Below are 22,397 nucleotides of genomic sequence, written 5' to 3' on the forward strand. Positions count from 1 at the left end.
ACAATCAACAGACGGACACACGCTAATCATCGACACCATTTTCCCGTCATCTCTTTATTCCAAGTACTTTCAGCCAATAAATTACCCAGCAGAAGTATGTCATGAAATACCTTTACCGACAGCAATAGTATTTGCAGAATGCCTAACTGTGACTAGAGGACTGCCAAGTTAGACGTTTTCTTTCTTTGTAGTCATTCTGGTGTGTGTATATTGTGAATTTCCCCTTGGAATTAATAAAGTATCTATCTATCTAACATTACAGAAACTGACCTGAGCACAGGCCATTCAGCCCTATCAAAGCTCGTCAGTCCTATCCTTTTAATTCATTCAAAGTAACATCAAGTCTAGTTTTAATGTCTGTAAATACTGGTGTGAACGACACTACTTTGTAACTGATGTCACTTTTTTATGGTTCTCCCGTGTTATCAATTTATTTACGCGGCGAGCTTCTGTAAAAAGCCAAACTTCCCCTTGGGCCAAATTAAGTTCGATATATTATGTGCGTCTTAACAGCTAAAAGAAATCCATGTTTTGCCAAATTACTGACGAACTGAAAATGTATGAATGCGGCTCATATGATAAAAAATCATATCCATACCAAATTCATAGTCGATAATATGAATGGTTGCAGGCGTTAGTAAACGCAGGTAAATCAACACTTAATTTAATTGTCATAACCCAGTATTTCTCAACTACCGGGTCGCGACCCAAAGTGTTTCGCGTGTCGCAGTCTTTTGGCCACCAGCTCCGGGAAAAAAAAATAGCCGTGGACACAAAAAGCAATTTACTTTTATCACTGTGCTGGTAACTCCACGCCCGCTCTTCGATTTAATATTCTGTTTGTCAGCGCGCCTGTTACGCGTTTTATACTCGTTTAAAGCCCTTTGAGCTACATTATTTGTATGAAAATGTGCTATATAAATAAATATTGTTGTTGTTAATCGCGCTCCAAACTCCACTCTTTCGATTGTGCACCGCATCTTTGTTATTTTAAATGTTACCAACCAAACGCTGATACAACTGGGTCCCCAAACCAAGGAGATTAAAAGTTTCTTCAATGTAAATGCTGGAGCTACGCAGATGGATATGCGACACAACTTCGTGACGTCATACACATGCGACGAACTTGTAATTACACAGGTAAGGCCCTGGACGACATATATTGAATCCCACTTTCTCAGCGCCGAAAAAAAAAATTTTGGCATTATACTCCCGCACAAAAGCATGCGTGTGCTGAATCCTTTTATGTAGGCAAATAATATTCAGGTAAGTTTTTAATTAGTTTCCGTTGACGAGAATGACTTAAAAATGAAAATATCAGTTCGTTGCTTTACTTTTAAACTGTCGATGGCAATTATTCAAATAATTTTAAATTAATCTCCTAAATGTGCATCAGTTCCAAGAGGCGAAAAACCGTGGCGGCAATGACAAAGTTAGGTGTCGTTTAAACGTGTTACCTTTTGTGCTGCTAGTTTCACAGTCTTCATCGGGTATGCTATTTTGTAATTAAATATGTAAATATATCTGAATTTGTTGCACTTTTGCAAAGACAAGTGGTGTCGTTTGATCTATTCAGGCAACTTGCTTATTCCAGGTTTAAGGTGATGGGGAGGGTCCGATCCTTTCCTGGCAACATGAATGGAGCCGAAATCTGATAGCTGATAACAGCCATGTTAGACAATTCAGATGCACGATTTTGTTGGAACACATGCACCTATTGCAGTAAGGGAGGAAAAATCGCGTGGAAGGGTGAACTTGAATGTCCTACACAAACTGTGACCAGCTGTGATTAGACTGGATCATACAGTAGGCGGGGCTAACTGTGTTACCTGGCTTCGCCCGGGAAATTACGAAATGCAGTTGTTAAGGCTTTGGACCTGACACTTCAAACCCTGAGGTTGTGGGTTCATCATCATGAGTAAGTCCCACCACCTTAGTGTACACCAATTGGAAATACAAAAGAAATTAAATAACTGTACCTCAAATGTTGTAAGTCATTTTTACAAGAAGGTGTATTTATTTGAATTGAGACGGGTAATCAATAGGAATAATGTGAAAAGAGATGGGATGGTATGATTATTAGAGGTTTAAGATTTTCAGTTGTTTACTCCTTACATTCTAGCATTTCTTTTCGTGTTTTTCATCAGTTGTATGCTCAGGCTTATGTTTTGTTTGTACAGCTGCTGTCCTTTTTGCTATAGCCCTGGGACAATCTCTTGCCACCAAGTCTCATGTTTACGGTCCCCGCGAGACGATCCGTGGCAAGTCTCTTTTGTCTCGTGGGTCTTTTAAATGTCTTCTGAGAAGATCACGTATCGTCGCATTGCTTTTGCTTTCCAGGACAGGATATTTTTTTTAATAGAGAGATATTGTCACCAATTCAGGCAAAGTATTTAGCTTTTTTTGTGGGGGGTGGGTTACCTAAAATATTTATATATTGAAATATCCTTTCATAACAAGATACTGACAGTTCTAGATGTACCATCCTGCCATATGTCAGTTTTTTAACTAAACATGTTTTTGTGTGAGTGAGTGAGTGAGTCAGTCAGTCAGTCCACTTTGTATTCTATCTATATACAGTATTTGTGTATAATAAATTGTGAAAGCCCAGGGCGCATACAGCACACAACACCCAATTTATTTACACATATCCAGCCCACACAGTAAAGCACAGTCCCTTCTTTGCTGCCAGTCTTTCCGCCTCGTGTTTTATCGTCTTCCTCCTGACTCTGGCCCCTGAGTGGTGGTAACTGCCTCCCTTTATAGGGCACCCAGAAGGACTTCAGGTGCCAATGAGTTTCTTCCAACAGCAATTCTGGGTGTGGTGGAAGTGCTGCCAACTAGGGCCATGTAAAAGTGCAGGCGGCCCCTGGTGGTGGCCACAGGCCTCAGCAGGGTTGAGCTTCCATGCTTGCAAGCTGTGGCCCCACTGCAAGCCAAAGGGGCTGTCCTCTGCCAGTTCGGGGGAGAAACGGTCTTGAAAACACTCACTCCCCCAGTCCTAATATACTCGGGGTGTCCCGGCCGGGTAAGGGCTCTGGTGTAAGAATAGGAACAGAAAATGGTGAGAAAGGAATTCAGAAATCAAGAAGAAATGAATACTTCTTGAAAGACGCAGTGTCCTTGTAGAATTTCCGGCCAAGCAGGGATTACATGTGAAAGTGACAAATAAATCAGGCTTCCGAATTTATGTACTATGGCCATGGCATCCTGATAGTTTTGTTGCATGTATCTTGGACTTCCTGAAATGTGGATGGTGTAACATGATCATTTTGCCTACACGTACATTATTTTCAGCATTTGCTTGCAGTGTGTCTGATAGACCTTTGTATTGTTCCACGTGCAGATCTTGTTGATGTAATGTGAGATAGTTGAGATGCGCGCCCTCTGTTTTAACATACGCATCTACGACGTACTGTTGGAATGGTTTGCCGCTGGACTGCAAAATACTAAATGTATTCCTCATTGCTAATCTGTACGCGTAAAACTGGCATTGAGTAAGCCTTATTCGCTTGGCGGTTCTTTATCAGGAACATGTAGTAAATGTTTGTGCAGCTAATGTCTCCGTAAGGGGAATAAAAATGGGTAAACCATAGGATCGCAATTTTATATTGAGCATGGAAATCTGTTTACAGGAGTTGCCTATGGGATAGATGCAAATGTCCCTTTTGGCAGGCATTTCGCCATCTTCTCCGACGAAAATCGCTGCAATGTCGAGGCATTGTATCAGTAGCTTGCACCGTGTCAAAAACATACAACTGTCCATATCCTGGAGAGGTAGAAGTGTTAGCGTATAGTGGAGAGATTTGGTGATAAATTTGCCCGTGTATTTTAAAACAGTATGGTCCGTGGCCAGGAGGTTGAGTTATCTGTGCACCCATGGAAGCAAACGCTAGAGAATTGTATTCTCCAATGTGTTCACGATAATTTTTAGCTTCTGATGTTTGCTGTGTAAAAAGCTGTTGTAAAGACACAGGTGGCTTCCGCAAAGGTGGTAAAGCTACTTTACCGTTGTGGCAGCACCTCGAGTACTTGTTGGATGTATTACGCTCAGCAGGCCAGTATAGTGCATGACATGGAAGAGGACAAATAGGAATTGAGAAATGCCGTGTCAGCTGCGTGTGGGCGGGACCAGTTTTGAAGTGGACGCAGGACGAACCAGAAGAGAAATATATATGAGATTTACATATACATGCTAGGGAGCTTCGCTCGCCCACCCCCAGGTTTGTTTCACCGGATATACAATTTAAAGAGATTATTTTCATGGGTATTGTTACATACTCATTATTTTCACTTTTACTTTAAAACGTTTGTAGAAACAATATTTGTCCTTTATTTCCGGCCCCGGGTGTGGTTAAATCTCGCAGGACGTATAACTCTGCTCGCGTTGTGAAGGGGGGGCTGAACACACACTAAGGAGATGCAGTCGGACCAGCTGCTGTCTTGCTGCTGCTGGCGAGCTGCGTGTTCTGCTTGTTGCGCTGCGCGTCGATCATTTAAAAGCCTGTACAGCAGCTGTCCTTTTGCCATTTTCGCGTCTCTGCTGCTCACGTTGTGAAGGAGATGCAGTTGGATCATCTGTTGGCGAACTGTGTGTTCTGCTTGTCGTCGTTTTAAGAGCTGGGAGCATATGAAGTGTGTTTGCCAAAAGCATTCCAACAACTCCTAGGTTAGATGATGACATCTTGTTCACTTTGCTTGAAAAACCCCAGAGGCCATATTCACATGACCTCAAAATTCAGAAGTGATGCATTGTTGGGTAAATCTACTTCCTGTTAGTTTGCCAGCAGTGGATGCCGCATATTCCACCTCAGTGTCTACTTCCAATAACTGCTGTTTGCAAAGTAAGAAGTATCACTAAAAAGCACCACCACACAATGAAAGCATCAAAACATGATAAAGATGGTAAAATTGCAGTGGAGGAATTCTAATTACTAAGCCAAAACTTTTAGGTGACTTTTTTATTTTATTTTTTTTCATTCAACATTAGCTCACTCCGTTGCAATGAGACGTCAAGCAAAATGACACCTGTTATTGGCCATCTGAAAAGATTACAATATGCAAGCTTTCAACTCAGGCAAAATGTAAACCTGAAAGCTTGGATATTGTAATCTTTTTAATTAGCCAATAAAAGGTGTTATTTTGCTTGACTTCTCATTGAATCCACAATGCCTAATACAGTACAACACCCTAGTACTACTCACTCTATTGTGAAAGATGTCTGTATGTTGTAATGCAGAAAAATCAAGGCAGTCCTCTAAAATAACCACATTAGGTCTAAGTTTTCCTAGTGACCATTTATTGTTGCAGAGCTTTCAAAAGTTTGTTTGTTGGATTCAAGTTATTCCTGACATAAAACATGCAGACATAACAGCATTTAAACTTACGATTCATATTGTTACATAGAAAAAAGTAATTTTATAGCATTGCATTTATGTTAAGTTGTATATACTAACCAGTAGTAGGTGCTGTCGCATAGTAGTGTTCAATTGAAAAGCAAACTGCCATGCTGTTTTCTGTCAGCATGGACACATGCACATTAACTCCAAGGCAAGCATTTAGCCTTTTCACAGGCTGATTCCCATGTCAGTATGACACTGGAGGAGTTCCAGATAAAATGGCACCGCATCATACTTATGGCAGAGCCTAAACTTTTATGTATTCATTATATTTAAAGTGCTGCAATGGTATATAAAAAATGTGGTCTTTTATCTTTTTTGAATCTCTTATCTTCACTATGTTTCATCAGTGGGAAAACTATTAAAACTAAAGTATGTTTATGTTAAGAATTTCAACGCAGAGGAAAACTACAGAAGTTCTTCTTTTGCACTTCTACAATTGTTTAGTTTAAACAGAAGAGACTTTACCCATTAATGACTCTCCCCCTGGATAAAAAAATTGTGTAAGTGCGAAAAGGGCCATTCTTCTTACATAATACGCTACAATGGCTGTCTGTCTGTCCAGGATTTTAAATCACCTGTAGCTCGCAAACTGTTTGAACTATTAACCTGAAATTTGGTACATATATACTACGTGACGTCTACTATCCACTTTCAGGGTGATGATTGACCTCCAAGGTTATTTCTCTTTTTATTTTATTGTAGAAACAACTCTCGGCAGCAGGCAGCGCATGCGTACAGGCGCTGTTCTCATCACTTCCCCTACCTCTTCAAATCTTAAATCATGTTTGAGGCAGATTGAAAACTTAAGTGCCAGCTTAAGTGAAAAATTAAAGAAAACGTACTAAGTAACACAAACACTGACTTAATCAGTTTTAATGCGAAAAAATGCTGATGAAAGAAGAGAAAAAGCAGGCCACAAGGGTGGAGAAAAGAAGAGCTGCTCAGGAAGCAGCAAGTGCATTAATCTCTGAGCACACAAATGCTAAACGTACAGAGAAAGAGTAGGAAAACTACAAATGCTCAAGTGTATAATGTGCAGTGCACCGTTACTGTATATCAGCTTTATGGCATTCCTTTAAAGTTGATATGGAGAAGTCAACAAACATGCAGACTCCCAACAAAAAGGCACACAAGTCCAGAATCAAATTGGACCAAAGTGTCTTGTGATACCTTACCTCCATGCTGCACCATTGTCTCAAACTGAGCTGCACAGCTGTTAGAAATACTTCAATTTTTAGTCATTTCATATCTGATTACCAAGATATAATTGTATAGTAAGACTGCACAAAATAACCATATTAGCTGTTGAATAAAAGTATTTTGCCTTTGAATTTTAATTAGGGGGTAACATTGCAAAACTCTAAACGTTAGTTAGAAAGAAAATAGTAGTATTGAAATGTTAAAACAGTTTACAGGACAAGCATCCAAAAACATTTAAGTAGTTTGTAGATGTATAATGCAAATAAAAATGGCTTTAATAAATTATAAATGGAATTTACATTTTTAAAATCTTATGTCAACTGCTAAGGGAGGCAGATGCAGAACTGATGTACTTTAAAACACTGTCAATCCTTCAAAGGTCAAACAAACACTGTATATTGCTTCAGACTTTGTATTTAAAGTCAAAATTGCTTGACATCTCCAAAACTGCTCAATGTTTGAAGACGTTAGTTTTGAAAAATGTTTCCCCTTAGTAGTTAAAGCTGAACCATTTTGCTTTATTTTAGTATGGCGACAGTTTGCTTGAGAAGAATAGTCTGCACTGGACTGAAACCTGAATCCAGAGTCATGGTCAGCAATTTCACCAGAAGAGATTGTGGCACTCCTTACCTGCATACACTAACGAAACTAACCACTGGTGAGGTGTTTCCATTGAATTCTTGGTTAACTTCAGGCTCTTGGGCACTACTTAAAGTTACTAATAACTTTTCAGATGTGACCAATAAAGACCAAGACGTTAACGACTTGAAACCAGACCCCAGAGAAAGAAAGGCATTTGGAAATGTGGGTAGAAAGATTCCCCACCGAATTCTCCAGGTGTTTAATGAAAATGGAGAGAACTTGGGTCAAATGCATAGAGCAGATGTCATCCGTGTTATGGATGAAAGTGGATTAAAACTGGTGCTGCTAAAGGATACTACTGACCCGCCAGTCTACCGCTTGATGACTGGAAAACAGATTTATGAAGAGCAATTAAAACTTAGAGAAAAGGAGAAAGCAAAGACTGGTAAGTGCAAGTTTCATTTACTTTTGGAACTCCGTGAAATCAGGCTTCAGGTTAGGTTTCTGTGCACCCCAACAGGAGATTTTAAAAATGTATTATTACCCTACACTGTTTGATGATAGTCAGACAAGTCCATAGAAGCAAAAATAAAAAAATGCACATTTTAAAGCTGAAAGCAACAAGATTGATTTGCTGTGTACTTTACATAAATCGTTCCAGTTACCTGCAATTTCTCTACAAACGTTAACAGTCACTATACAGGGATTTGAAAAAGTATGTACATAAAGATTTGATCTTTATTTAATCAATCAATGTAAAGGTGACGTATTGGTTTATGAAAATTTGACTTTACAATAATTTACCGGTATTAAACACAAAAAAAAAAAAAAAAACACACACCATTTGCTACAAGTCTATGGAAAAAGTAAATACACCCTTGGCCCTAATAGGTGGTATTGCCCCCACTGGTAGAAAGAACCTCAAATAAACATTTCTTATAGGTTATAGTCTCTGACATTAGCTGGGAGAAAGATTTTCCCACTCCCTTTCTGCTGTGCCCCCCCCACAACATCTCAATGGGAATCAGATCCAGGCATTGACGTGGCCATTTCAGAGCCTTCCATTGCTTTTGTTTCAGCAGGTCATTGGTGGATTGAATGTTATGCTTAGAGTCACTGCCATGTTGCAAGATTCACACTCACCGGAGCTTCTGTCTTCTGCCAGATGGTCTCACATTATCACCTTGCTTCTGAAGACTCCAGAGAATGCTTTTGATCTAGACATGGTGTTAACTAAATGTATGAGGTTTAAAATAGTTCAGGTTCCTAAAATCCTCTCTAATGTTCTAATCATTTGCACCCAATTATAATTTGAGGTATTTTATGGTAGTGATTAATGTAGGAGTGCACTTGTGACCTTTGCATTGATCTTTAAATTATACAGTGGACTACATAAATGTAAATGTGACATCCTTGTTATAGATATTGCTTAAATGATGATTAAATCTTGATATGTCCACATATTAAAATTTCATGGAGTAGACTTTTTCACATGATGGACACTTTAAATTTAACAGTATACCCTAGAAGGACATAGGTAATTTAATGGGAAAAATACAAAAATATCTGAATTTCATATTGCTTTTGATTGCATCTGATGTTCTACTGTATGTGTCTTAAAGATCCAGTAAGGAGTATGTATAGCTAGTTGCTTAATTGAAAAGTGGACTTATTGTGCATTCAAATTTGGCAAAGGTTCATAAACAAATAGAAAAATATTCCTAACTTCAAAACCTAAATCTTCCCCCACTTAATGTAGGTATAACTCAAGTAAAGGAGTTGGGGTTTTCATCAGATATTGCAAACCATGACTTGGAAATAAAAACAAAACAAATGAAGCAGTGGCTTGAAAAAAAGCACCATGTTCGAATAACTGTGAGAGGGAAATCTGCTTCTACAGACGTAGAGAAAATGGTAAGTTATTAAAAAGTTAACCTCAGACCTTTTTAGTGATAAGACAAGGCTGTTTGCCCACATTTAGCTTTAACATTTGTATGTTATACTAATAGGTTTCTATCTAAGAATTCTAGACTGCAAATTATGTAAAACCTTGTGTTGTAGCAGCGGCCTGAATTTGGGAAAGCTCTTGGAAAAGGTTCTTTATTCTTAATCTATTTTTCTGTTTCTCTCTCTCCCCCCCAAACCCCCCCATCAAGGAAATTCTGCTTGAAGGTATTGTCCAAAGCATTCCTAACATAGCTACATTTGTATCAAAACCAAAGGTGATAAGAGAGGGAAAAGCAATGATGTGCATTCTGAGGCACTTGTCAGAAAAGGAGCTAAATGAGTTGAAGAAACAAGACAAAAAGAACACACAAGGAAATGAGATCTGTCCCCAAGACAGCCAGAACAATAAAAACTAAGGACAATTACGTTCATTTGCTGTGAGATTTATTAATAGTGTGTGTATATTTTATATATATATATATATATATATATATATATGAGAAACATTATCCTGTTGCACCTAAGCATAACATGTTGCCTTTTGCAAACTAGATTATGGGCTGCACTTGATTGTCAATCCCGTTTTTTTCTACCATTTCCTTTAGATCACCAGGCAGTGGTTCACATGTGCTTGCATCTTTATTTTTGGGTGGCCTGAATCCACTTAGGCGAGAGGCCAGACTTCGTTTGGGACGAGTGCGTTTCTTTACATGTTTAAAAGACAGCAAAAAAAAAAAAAAGTTGAAAAATTTCCCAGTACGAACATTAAACTGAAATACAATGCAACAGATTCTGAACTTAAGATGTAGTTTAAGACTAGCATACAAATTCCTTATTTAAAATGGTGAATTTAAAAGATTTAAACAAACATTACTAGCACCACAGTGCTAGCTGGTGAAATATCAGTGGTCTGAAATCTGAATTACTTTGCTTGCACAAACTAATCCTCTTACCTTAAGTTTTTGCTTTTCAGGATCATGTTTAACAAGGTGCCTTTCCAGACTTTGCTAAGGAGAGAGAGAAGGGGGGAAAAAAAAAAAAAGTAGTCAAGATAGAGCAAATCTTGTATTCATGCTTCATAGCTCAGATTCATTTTTAAATAACTTCAATTTTGAGTAGTTTAGTGCTTAGAGAACAAGTTCAAGAATTGGCAAATAAAAGATAAGTACCATTAATTAAAGCTAAAAACACAAGACAGAATTTAATTCCAAGTTTAAATTTCCAGCTGTACTGATAGCTCAGTCTCATCATTCAGTCCTAGTTTGTTAAAAGCAAATAGAGAATGGTTTTCTTTTTAATGTAGCTATATTTTGCCACTACATATTTATCATCTGTAAAGATTTTAAAAAATGTTTACCTGTGTTGGTCTTTAAATAGTTTCTTTGGTATATGAATTACATTTTCTTGGTGTCATATTGACAGCCATTAAAAGCTCTATTATTTGGAAGAACTTAGAACTAGGACCAGGCTTTTTTATTTAGATAATAATGCTAAAGAAGGTGTTGTACTTGAATTATATAAAATGAAAGGGACCAATATTGGGGGTTTGTTAACCCTGGGTCAAAATTCAAATTAAAAGATCTCATCCACTGCATCCCAAGTCCAATAAAGCAAGAGCCATTAAACTGAAACTAATCCAAATACAGCCAAATTGAACTGTGCTCCAAGCAGTAATACCTCCACTGCACTTTTGTTCGCCTTATCGAAACAGGCAGAAGCAAATGAGTGACCTGAACGGTGACAAAACCTTATTGAGAACATTCTGATTAGCTGGTTCTAGGAACTGGGAAATGTCAAAGAGGGTTTGTACACTGAAAGGAAGGATTATAGTAAATATCCTGAAGAAATTAATTCTTGCTTCATTTTTGATTTTTGCAAATGTCTTTATTCTATTTAGTAAAGCACTTTACACTCATTCACTTGTAGCTAAAGAATGGACTTAAAAATAAAAGTACTGTTTAAAAACCAAGCCCTCTGTCAGTTTAGCTAACATTTCAAAAGCAACTTCAAGAAAAGCACTCTAATATGGCAAAACATGTTGAAAAAGGAAAGTTATTCATTAGAAATAGGCCTACACTCTGATTATACAGGCAAAACAATAACCTTCTAATATATACATTCATACATAAAAAGGCAGGCTTACTTTCATTGCAAAAGTTTTTTCACATCCAGGATGTTCACATTTGAAGGGTCGCTGCTCTTCATGGAAAGTGAGAATGTGACTTTGCAGATTAAAGTGAGTGGTGTATGTACGGTCACAGTCAGCTTTTGGACACCTGAATACAAGTCTCTCTTCCAAGTGAATTTTCTGGTGCTGCTCAAGGAACCACAGCTTCTTAAATGTCTTTGGACATTGCTTACATTGAATTAATTCTTCAGAAGACCCGGGGTTGGTGTAAAGAGAGAAGAGAGAAACCCTCAGGTTATCAACATTAAAGAACGATGCAAATGTTTTACAGAACTCCTGGGCCATAGAGCTCCTTCTTAGTTAACCCAGTTATACCAGAACATTACGGTATGTCTTAACACACCACACACCCCCACCAGGACTTAAAAACACCACACACACACACACACACACACACTACAGCACTGTGGATCCAATTATTAATTCTAATATTGCTAAATCAACTTCACATCTAAGTAAATCCAATTTGCATATGTCCATATGTTGTCTAACATTCACTGACTGTTTGGTGTTGCCCTAACTAACACTCAGTGAATAACCCTGGATAAAGCAACCACTGCTTTAATATTTTAATTCCATAATAGTATATGGTTTTATGACTTTTAAAATGAAGATTACCGTGTCTCTTGGATCCCACTCTAACCAAAATATGGGAAAAAAAAAAAAAAATTGCAATTGTGTTTGAAGTGGCCATACTTTAGATCAGGGGTAGCCAACTCCACCGTGGCTGCAGGTTTTCATTCTAACCCCTAATGAGTGACCGGTTTTTTTTCTTAATTAGCTTTTTTTGAATTAATTGACTTGCTCTTGAAGACTCAGACTCCTTAATTGCTTCTTTCCTTACTTATCAGCCAAACAATGATACAAAATGAGCCAAAACAACTGGTGTCCACCACACAATATCTGAAAATAAAGATGAAAGTCTCAGGAATGTTGATCTGCTCAGGTCCCCAAAACATTTTACCAGTGCTCTTAGAAAAGAGAAAATCAACAATTTTGAAAATGTCTGCTAATGCACCACGAGAGCAGCAACAAGTCACAGAATTGAAGGACGGATTTAATTAACAAGAATCGGCACCTCATTAAGCAGCTGGTTGGAGTAAAATTGGTTGGAGCTGGAGTCCTGGACTTAGTTGGTTTTCTGTTGGCTCCCTCACTTCACATTTCATTTCTGTTTGGGTACCATTTAAGGAAAGAAATGAAGCAATTCAGAGGAACAATGAAGAAATTAAGGCGAATAAATCAAAGCAATTAAAATAAATTCACATGAAGTTAATTAGCAGCACAAACAGGGAACTCAAAAAAAAAAAAAAAAAAAGTTAGAATGAAAACCTGTAGCCACGGTGGTCCTCCAGGACTGGAGTTGGAGACCTCTGCTTTAGATAATACACCATTGCAGACAAGTGTGCATAGTTATTAGATTTTGCAGAAGAAATACAAATTGTTATGAGCATGCAGTGTCATTTGGTTTACTACTTTTACATAAGTAGTGATATTGTATTATCTTACTGGTTTTTTTTTTTATTATGGTATTGTTTTTAAGATGGAGTGGTTGACTGGACAGGATGAGATCAAGCATGTTTTTTTTTTTTTTCGCCCAGTTTAAGATACACTGATTAGGATTGTACCTAATGTAAGCATTCACATTTTAAATACCAAAAAACCCAATCTTTAAAATGGTACAGTACCAGCAGTTCTGAATTTACAATACCAAAAATAAATATTAGTTCCAACCTGCCGCCAACTCCCACTCTCGCCTCATGGTAGAATCATGGGGGAAGGTTCAACACGATGGTTTCACTGGCGAACATCGCGATTTGATGTAGACTCCACAGCACAACCCTCCCATCTTTTAATATGCTACAGAGTTAGTGAGGTCCAAGTTAACACCCACAGTCCCTCCAACCCTTAAGTTACATTAAATATGCACATCATTGAAAAGTTATGAGTTTGTTGCAATCCATCAAGATTCATCGAGTACCATTAAAAACTACAGCTGATGTAGTTCACCATTTATTCGAAGGGGGAAGAGAAAAAAAAAAAAAAAAAAAACCACACCACACACTCTTTATTGGCAGGTCTTAAGTTACAGAATTTTCTGAAAGAAAGAAAGAAGTTACCTTGATGGCTGCCATTTCTGTGTTTGAGGAATTCTGTCCAGGTTTTACCGACAAACTCGCAATCTTCTTTCTCACAGGCATAACCTATGCAATGAAGTAAATTGTTAAAATTGTTCAAGTGTTTAGAACTACATTAGATCAATTTGCAAATTGTGTTATACCTTTGTGTACTTTTTCATGCCTTTTCAATCTGCTGAGTGAAGCAAAATTTTTCTCACAGCCGTCAGAGTTACACCTAGGTGAAAGTTTTACAGTTAAATTTTTGGGGGGGGGGGGGGATTTACGCACACAAATTCTAACTGCACATAAAAAAAAAAATTGCCAAGTTTTCAGTTCTCTTTATGAAAATCAGCGGAATTAATCATATACTTTTTTGGAAATACTTGCATCAGTATACTTTCCTAGAAATAAAAATGTTAAACTTGGAAGGTATTATCAACTAAATTTGCATATTTAGGAGTATGTGATAATCTTTGCTCTGGATGGTAATCAAGTATAAAGAGGAGAGAGGCTCTGGCAAGGTTAAACCCATTTAGCAATGTTACACACATTGGTACCTAGTTCATCTTAAAATATTACAAAACTGCTAAAAATAAAAATACATAGAATTTAAAGATGTTGAATTAACAGCCAAAATTTGACAACCTTGCCGTTATACATTACAAGTCCAATCATGCGCTCAGATATTCATCATATTTTACTACAAATACATGTTTTGGACTTTGTAAGCATACACAGTATTCATGAGACAGTACACAAATTTTGCCACAAGTATTTTAAGCCCCCCCCCCCCCCAAAACATTTTTATTATTGTTTGCTATTCAGCATTTGTGTCCATAAACACACTCTTATCAGAAACTTTCTCTGTGCTGCACGAAAACATGAGATGTTTTTTTACAGTCAACACTACAAACTACATGGATTAAGTAACACATTTTAAAAATACAACGTAAAAAAGGGGGAGGGTGTAATATTACATTAAGGTGAAACACTCCCTCCAAGTCTGGTGTAAGTACTATGAGGAGAAGAACGAGAACAACAAGAACAGTAGCCTTGTTTATCACCATTATTTGGCGGATGCCTTCATCCAAGGCGACTTGCAACATTTGAGAGATAAAAGGAAATGTAACCAGCTGTGATTTACTTAATGAAGTGCAAGCAGGTGAAGTGCCTTGCCCAGGTGACAGTATCAGTAGAAAGATTTGAACTTGAAAAAACCCAAAGTTTGAAGCATTAAGTACTGCATTTGATCAAATCAGCATATGTAATATAGACTGTGATATACACATCCTGAACAAGAAGAGTTGTGTACCAGTAATATGTGCCAGCTTCACTGTCATCCGTAGTGCTATGTGGACAAGAGATGTGTCAGGATGATTTGCTGCCAGTAAGCACAGAGGGTGACAAGCAGGCTTTCCTCACTAATTATAAATTACATCACACTCGCATATATTTCCATTACATACATGACTTAAAAAGGTATGCAGCTATTCCATTAAGTGCAGAGAATCAATGAAAACGTAAGAGACTGATAAAACACAGACAGGGCAGTAATGCACACCCGCCAGCGTTATCCTACTTACTTGTACGGCAAAATATTGGTATGCTCATATTCATGGGCTTTAAGTTGACTGTTCTTCTTAAAGACTTTTCCACATCCTTCATGCGCACACTGAGAAACAAACAAACAACGACGTGAGCCTCAAGATAAAGAAAATGTGTGCCAACTTTAGAAGATTCACTAACTACCCCAAAAACAATGGTAAAGAGCAGGGATGCAACATGCACACATAACTATCGGGTTATCTTTAAATCTCTAGTAAGCAGGCCGACACGTTCGCAATGACTATTAGTCCCAGCTTTATAAAGTAATACTTGCGGTATACTGTGGTCCTTGGTTCTCATGTTTACGTGCAATGTGTTTCTTGAGATTCGAATTGGTACTAAAGGCTTGAGTGCACCCCTCCGACGTACATCTGCAAAGCAATCGCTAAAGTGAGCGGTTTTACAACAAGCTTGAACTTCCGTGCACTGAAATACTGCGGAATTTTGACAAAACTTACCGGAATGGTTTCTCGCCGGTGTGCGTTAGCTGATGTCTTATGAGATGAAAGTTCCTGGTGAAGCTCTTGGTGCAGCCTTCATACTGGCACACAAAGGGTCTCTGGAAACGCAAACAGTTTTCTTTTAAAATACAGTATTCAGACAGCGTGCGAGTCAGGAGCACGCTAGGAAGTGTCCAATAGTCTTACCAGGCCGGTGTGCTTGCAGATGTGTGCTTCCAACTTCCAATTTTTATTAAACGTTGCATTACACCCTTCAAAGGAGCAAAAATACATTTTGTCAGAAACGCACTTCTCACCCATTTCAGTAACAGGTAAAGGCAATACATAAATATTTCGTTCGTAAAACATCAAACTTTCTCCCACCATCATTCTTCCCACGTGTCTACTGTATATCCTCCGAAGCGGACAAGACCAACTCTTGGGGATGCAAGCGAAGGGAAGGACGAATACGAAAACACTTCTTAATACCAAATAAAAAGACATTTTATTTATGTAAAAAGTCGAGCATATATTTAAATTTTTTATATAAAAAAGAATGGTGAAATACTGAAAATTAAAGACTAGTAAGAATAATGTAGATTGTTCTTTACTTAAAACATTACCCCCTCAAAGGATTTTCCAATGTTACTTACCCACAAATTCATTGGGCAACTACATTATGATTCGAATAGGAAAGATTGTATTTTATGTTGCTTTACCTGTAGGAAAGTTTAATGCATTTTTATTTTTCTCTATTGAGATAATATATATATTTTAAAATATCATGTTACACTTTTCTTCATTTTACTGCTATCTAATAAACCAGCATAAAATATTAGCTACATATTTGAACACCCCTCTACTTTACACGCTTTCCAATGTTCCAGGAAGCTCATCTGACAGCTGAAGGCGCTTATTGTTTATTGGTGAGTTTAACTCATTCGCGTGTGTTATTCGTACGCTTATTGGTGAGAAAAAAAGCATGTTCGTCGAAAGAGAATGCTTGGCAAGTGGCATACTGTGTTTTTAGGTTATTTCGCTCTTTTAGCATGAGGTTTAAATTTAGTCATTGTTCTTTTGAGGGAGTTATTTTAAATTAAGGTTGTTGAAAGTTCTCTTAACCTTTCCAGTTAATTTACTTAATGGGAGCTCACCCACTATATTGAACATCTGAGAATCTATGTACATTCGTTTTTTTTTCATATAGGCTTTTAAAATTGTTTAATTTCCGATTATTTATTGTTAAATTATCTTGACCTCTGGACTTTGTTATTGTATTGATTTGAATTGTTTTACAAAGTATTACATTTACTTGTCTATTTAAGTTTATTTTGTGTGGCAGTATGAAAAAACAGTTAGGTCAGGTTGGTACAGCAGTGTTGCCACGTCCACCACATGATGAAACAGTTCAGGATCCAGGTTGGCAACCCCCGGCAGACACAAAGTCCAGTCCCGCCCTCCGGAAATGACCATCTATCTGCCGCAGCCTGGTGTTGCGTGGGCATCCCTTTTTCCTGTTCCAGCTGCTTGAATCCTCAACAATGAGGATCCTGTGAGCCAGATCACCCTAAGGCAGGGGCAGGCAACGTCGGTCCTGGTGAGCCGCAGTATGTGCAGGTTTTTGTTCCAAACCAGTTCCTTAACGAGAACTCAATTATTGCTGATGAAGCACATATTGCTTAAGTGACATTTTGATGCTTCATTTTAGTGGTCTCGCTTGTTAAGGTTCTCCAACCTTAATTGCTTATTTCAATCTTAAACTGCTGCATTCAGTGTTTTAATTGCTCCTTATTAGCAATAAGATGTAAAAGACAAAGCAGCCAGCAGTTCTCCAGCTAGCTTTTTTCCAATTACATCTGTGTGTGTTCATCATGCACTGTTTGATTTAATAAAACACTTAATAGAAAAATGTGACAGACTGAAAATGATCTGTTTTAGGCTTCATATCATTTGGATGATATCCTTGGAAAGGAAAAAAATCTACGATATAAGAGCCTTACATTGCACAGACTAACAAGCCATAAAATTAAATAAGGTCTGAGATTGGCAATGATTGGTTTCTAATTAAGCAATTGGGTTGAATAAAAACCTGTAGCCACTGCGGCTCACCAGGACCGACGTTGCCTACCCCTGCCCTAAGGGAATCGTGGCACATGGACATAGTGCCATAATTGATGCTCAGTTACTACAGGTAATGTGCCTCATTCTGGACTCTGTGAGCAACTGCTCATTCGACAAAAAGTCAAACCAGAGTTACCCAAGGAGACAAGTACCACAAGAGTGTAGTCTTCATCTAAAGTCACTGGATAGTGTCCATGTCTTGCGACCATATTGGAAAACAGGAAGCACCAGGACTCTAAAGACGTACCCCTTTGTCCTTTTGCAGAGATATTGGGAGAGCCGCACACCTTTTTCCAGCAACTTTATGACCCCCCATGCTCTCCCAATCCATCTACTAATTTAATAGGAAGAGTCATTAGAGACATGAATGTCACTGCTAAGGTAAGTAAGTAAACGTCACGACGCTGTTGACACTCTCTCTCAACACATTCACTAAAGCGTTAAACAAGGTAGGAGCAAGAGCACACCCCTGACAAACTCCAGAATCAACTGGGAAAAATGCAGAGGTTGTGCCTCAGATCTGTACAGAACTCACAGTGCAGGAGTCACAGTACCAGTGTACAGGCCAGGCACAACATCCAGAAAATTCGGGGGGGATCCCGTAAAGTCTCAGTCTGTCCCACAGGGCAACTCGATCAACTGAGTCAAACGCTTTACAATAATTGCCAAAGCTGCAAAGAAACTGCCAATATTCATGTTTGCTCTCGATGAAAACCCTCAGTGCCAGGCTGAGGCTGATGGTAGACTTCTTATGTGTAAAACCAGACTGCTCTGATCGCTGGTAGGTCAGCAAGTGATCACGGATCATATTGAAGAGCTTTGCCCCACCTGCCATTTCTATGCACTGTATTTCACACCCTTAGCTACTTGTTGCAGATGCAGTCAAACCAGATCTTAATGAAAATTTTAGACTTCAGTTATTTTGTGTGAATTTAATAAAAGTATGATATGTATGCCTTTGGTGTCATTTAATTAACATTCACCCTATTTTTTTAAAAAAGCTGTTGCTGTATAGTTGTCAAAAATGTGAAACTTTGTTAATTTATGTGTATGGTAGAGAGATGGGCAAAAGTAATTTTTACAGATCTTTTCTCTCCCCTGCTCCCTACTAGCCTGTTTCAAAGATGGTGACCATCACAATATTTAGCATTTGGAAGACTTTGTAAGAGGTCAAATATCTCTTGAATCAAAAATTATATTTTAATGATTCAAAAAAAAGTCTATCAGCATAAAATACTCTGAAATCAGTCATGTTGTTCTTTAATTTATAGCTCTTTAAAATTGATGATCGGGTACTGATTTTCACTTTTTTTGTGATTCTTTTTTTTAACCAGCATGGAAAAGGTAACCAAAGTTGTTACTCACACTATAGAGACTTTGTTACATTAAAGCATAAACAAAACTTCTTCATGGGTTCCTATCCCTCCACATTTGAGAAAAATCAAATTTTTACAAGTTTAAGGGATGTATACCTCTGGTGTGGCAAGATGTAAAAAGCTGACTTTTTTGGGTGTCACATCATACAATACAATTTATTTTTTGTATAACCCAAAATCACACAAGAAGTGCCGCAATGGGCTTTAACAGACCCTGCCTCTTGGCAGCCCCCCAGCCTTGACCCTCTAAGAAGACAAGGAAAAACTCCCAAAAAAAAACCCTTGTAGGGAAAAAATGGAAGAAACCTTGGGAAAGGCAGTTCAGAGAGAGATTCCTTTCCAGGTAGGTGAGGCATGCAGTGGGTGTCAAAAAGAAGGGGGTCAATACAATACAGTACAATACACAGAACAGAACATCATCTATTTGATTGTAGTCCACCCACTAAAAATAGTAATTGTGTTCTGTCTAGTTTTTGAGATATACGGCCTGTTTGGCCAGAGAAAATATTGGTTATCTGTAGATGCATAATGCTATTTTAAATATTAATAATATATTACGTTTTCATTATATTCATGACAATCTTAACCCTGAAGTTCCCCAACTCTGTTTACACACTTTATATTTTTTAAAAGTGAACCTGTTTTGATTGCTGTGTGAAGTAATGCGAGAACTCATTGTTAAGCTTTTCATTCATTTTATATAATTTACAAGAATCTGAAGTACATAACTTGACAGGTGACAAGATCTTGAGGATTTTGTGATTTGGGATCTAAGCTGATGCTCTTTCGTCATTTGATGGCACAAAGAATGTTGTGGAACCAGGAGGATTGTAAAAGTTGTGGCGGACAGCCGGCAGCTGATCCCAGCCGGGACGCTCCTGTGATGGAAGGATGGGGGAAGGCAGCTTTTTCAGGACACTGCCTCCCCCAAAACGCTGGATGGCAGCTCCCCTGGAGTGTAGTGATGCCAGGACTTGGAGTCCGGTTTCTCAGCCTTGCTGGGTGCTGTGGGTGCCGCCAGGGGGAGCTGTGAAAGGACCTGGGGTGTCATGCTTCCCTTGCAGCCCGAAAGTGCTTGGAAGTCATGAGGACAGAAGCCCCACAGTACTTCCAGACTGATTAAAGAGATGGGATTCTCCATCTGACCCAGAAGAGCTGGCAAGTCACAGGGACGGAAGAGCGGGAACACTTCCTGGTCAAGGACTATATAAAGAACTGTTGGAGACCCAGCAAGCGAGCCGCAGTTGGGAGGAGTTTGACAGAGCTTGCTGGGAGGTGTGGAGGAGACAAAAATTATTGTATTTATTTATTTGATTGTGTACTAGTGGTGGAGGTGCTTTTGGCACTGTTATTAAGAAGAAGAATATTAAAATACTTCTTGTTGCTTTTTCCTTGTGTCCTGAGCGTTTGTCTGTTGGGGTTAAATGGGCAGCAGTGACCCCTAATGTTCACAAAGTATGTTTGTTGTGTCCTGTGCATGCCTTATAAATGCATGTAACATCTCTTCTCTCTATTATAAAAAAAAATCCTGGAAAGCAAAAGCAAGGCTACGATACGTGATCTTCTCGGAAGACATTTTAAAGACCAAAGAGACTTGCCATGGTGCATCTCGCGGGTACCGTAAACATGAGAGATTTTTTGTGCCAAGAGATTGACCCAGGACCTTCCAGCAATGACGTAGAACATGAGATTCTTGCAAGACACGCCCTACTTACAATCTATCAAATAAGACAATGGGGCAGCAAAACATTCAGTCTTGTGAAGGATTTGAGCACATACAGATCCAGGGTCTCAGTGCATATAAAGCGTATAAGGACAATACGTTATAAATGAAACGTCGATGAGTAATTGAAGAAGAAAGCAGTGCGGAGAAAAGAGACTCAAAAGCATTGGAAAGAAAAAAGAAAAAATAATCTAGGTGCAAATTCAGAAAATAAGGCAAGTAATTATCAGCCCGTAACAAGTGGAATTGAAACAAAGCACGTCCAATCAGGCTCAGAATTAAAAGACAGAGTAAAAGACAATATAGAACTTCATAAAGATATTCACAAACGTTTGTGCTATACACATGCAGAGCAGATTATGAAAGCAGTGCAATTCGAAGGGCTCCAAAAAAAAAAAAAAACATGCGCAATTCAAATGTGGAGAAAGTTAAAGAATATGAAAGTAGGAAAATTAGAAAGCATAAAAAAAGAAAGTAAAGATTGCAGTAGCGCAAACAAATGGAAATTAATACTCAAAAAAGGGAAAATAATCACCACGGACCAGGTGTCATTGGAAAAAAAAGCAGGATAAAGCGAGGTCAGAAATAAAAGACAGAGTAGAAAACAAAGTAAAACATCATAAAGAGGTTACAAAACAAAAGGGCCAAACACATGCAGAGCAGGTTATAGATAATTCAGGGTAGGTTTCTCTGTTTGGAATTTCAGTACAGACAAAGCGATCTACATCATCAGCAGTTAATCATTTTTTTGCAAAGTAACCAATAAATGCATGTGAGGTAAAACACGTTTTTGAAATTCTCTGACTTAAACTTCAAAACCTTACAATATTTACATACTTCTGACATATCACCTGTGTCCATATATTCGATCTCTATTCGCCTTTTAGTTATTTCTCCGAGTAATAATTTCTCTTTTTTTGCGCTAATGCGATGTTTACTTTTTTTTTTGACACTTTCGTTTTTTTCTGCTTTCATATTCTGTATCATGCTCTGCATGTGTTTTACGCCTACGTTTTTTTGGGGTCTTTTGAATTCCAGTTGTTATTATCTCTAACCTGACAAAGTCATTAAACGCATGTGTCACTGGCCTCATTTAAAAGATTCAGCATATTTGGACTCGAAAGATTCCAGATATTGTTTTTACATAAGTTCTGAAATAAAAGTGAAACTAATGAAATAGCAACAATTCAAAGAAAAAAAATCTTAAAAGTGTGTCCGGAAAACCAAACACGGAGGTTGGAGAGCAAAGCAAGCAGGGGGTGAAGCCCCCTAGTTTTATATATATATATTTTAAGAATGGTTAAGGATCTCACTCAGTGCTCTTTGAAGTCCATAGATCTTGAAGTTTGTTTTTGCTAGGATTTTGGTTTCCGCCAGGATAAGAATAATGCAGTGTTTCTAATGTTTTGCTATATTTTTGTTTCAAAAAAGCCTAATTCACCTTGTTGGCATTAAACCCTGTGCATGACACAGGCTTCAATTCTCTTTAAAAATAGTTAAGCCTGAGTCTGACCCAGAGTGACATGAAATGATCTGCTTAACAGTGTTAAGCTTGAATAACTTTTAGGACAGTATTCTGCTGCCATTTAATTAATGAAATAACATCATGCTGCAAAAAAAAACATTAATATTTCTATTGGTAACTATATGTTAACTTATCAATTTTCATGAGTGGGGCAGAGCCTTCAACTAA

General features: G+C 38.1%; 2 protein-coding genes across 4 annotated transcripts; one reads left to right on the top strand and one right to left on the bottom strand.

Moving 5' to 3' along the window:
* Window positions 1-1,061: 1,061 nt before the first annotated feature.
* On the top strand, window positions 1,062-9,555 carry mtif3 (mitochondrial translational initiation factor 3). 3 transcript variants are annotated; one of them, XM_028799497.2, is made up of 5 exons: window positions 1,122-1,266; window positions 7,130-7,260; window positions 7,336-7,629; window positions 8,944-9,098; window positions 9,341-9,555. In XM_028799497.2, exons 2-5 carry the CDS (start codon window positions 7,131-7,133, stop codon window positions 9,545-9,547), a joined length of 786 nt encoding a protein of 261 aa, XP_028655330.1. In that variant the 5' UTR covers window positions 1,122-1,266; window position 7,130; the 3' UTR covers window positions 9,548-9,555. The 3 variants fall into 3 exon arrangements, with proteins under 3 accessions (XP_028655329.1, XP_028655330.1, XP_028655328.1); XM_028799496.2 differs by having other exon boundaries at window positions 1,062-1,140; window positions 7,130-7,629; XM_028799495.2 differs by having other exon boundaries at window positions 7,130-7,629.
* Window positions 9,556-9,558: 3 nt separating this feature from the next.
* Window positions 9,559-15,906, bottom strand: gtf3ab (general transcription factor IIIA, b). Its single transcript, XM_028799494.2, has 9 exons — window positions 15,692-15,906; window positions 15,503-15,603; window positions 15,319-15,415; window positions 15,023-15,111; window positions 13,601-13,674; window positions 13,440-13,523; window positions 11,275-11,504; window positions 10,085-10,138; window positions 9,559-9,835 (listed from the first exon to the last, which is right to left on the bottom strand). Exons 1-9 carry the CDS (start codon window positions 15,872-15,874, stop codon window positions 9,680-9,682), a joined length of 1,068 nt encoding a protein of 355 aa, XP_028655327.2. The 5' UTR covers window positions 15,875-15,906; the 3' UTR covers window positions 9,559-9,679.
* Between the last annotated feature and the right edge of the window lie 6,491 nt (window positions 15,907-22,397).

The sequence above is a fragment of the Erpetoichthys calabaricus genome, chromosome 4 (genome assembly GCF_900747795.2).
Source record: "Erpetoichthys calabaricus chromosome 4, fErpCal1.3, whole genome shotgun sequence".
Lineage (NCBI taxonomy): Eukaryota > Metazoa > Chordata > Cladistia > Polypteriformes > Polypteridae > Erpetoichthys > Erpetoichthys calabaricus.

Bases quoted from the DNA above. Each gene is read 5' to 3' on its own strand.
- mtif3 (XM_028799496.2), top strand. From the start codon at position 7,131: ATGGCGACAGTTTGCTTGAGAAGAATAGTCTGCACTGGACTGAAACCT. The intron at 7,630-8,943 runs GTAAGTGCAAGT...CACTTAATGTAG, and splicing joins AAAGGAGAAAGCAAAGACTG to GTATAACTCAAGTAAAGGAG. The intron at 9,099-9,340 runs GTAAGTTATTAA...CCCCCCATCAAG, and splicing joins CTACAGACGTAGAGAAAATG to GAAATTCTGCTTGAAGGTAT.
- gtf3ab (XM_028799494.2), bottom strand. From the start codon at position 15,874: ATGATGGTGGGAGAAAGTTTGATGTTTTACGAACGAAATATTTATGTA. The intron at 10,139-11,274 runs GTAAGCCTGCCT...CTCTCTCCTTAG, and splicing joins AAAAAACTTTTGCAATGAAA to CAAAGTCTGGAAAGGCACCT. The intron at 9,836-10,084 runs GTAAGAGGATTA...AAACATGTAAAG, and splicing joins CTGAAAAGCAAAAACTTAAG to AAACGCACTCGTCCCAAACG.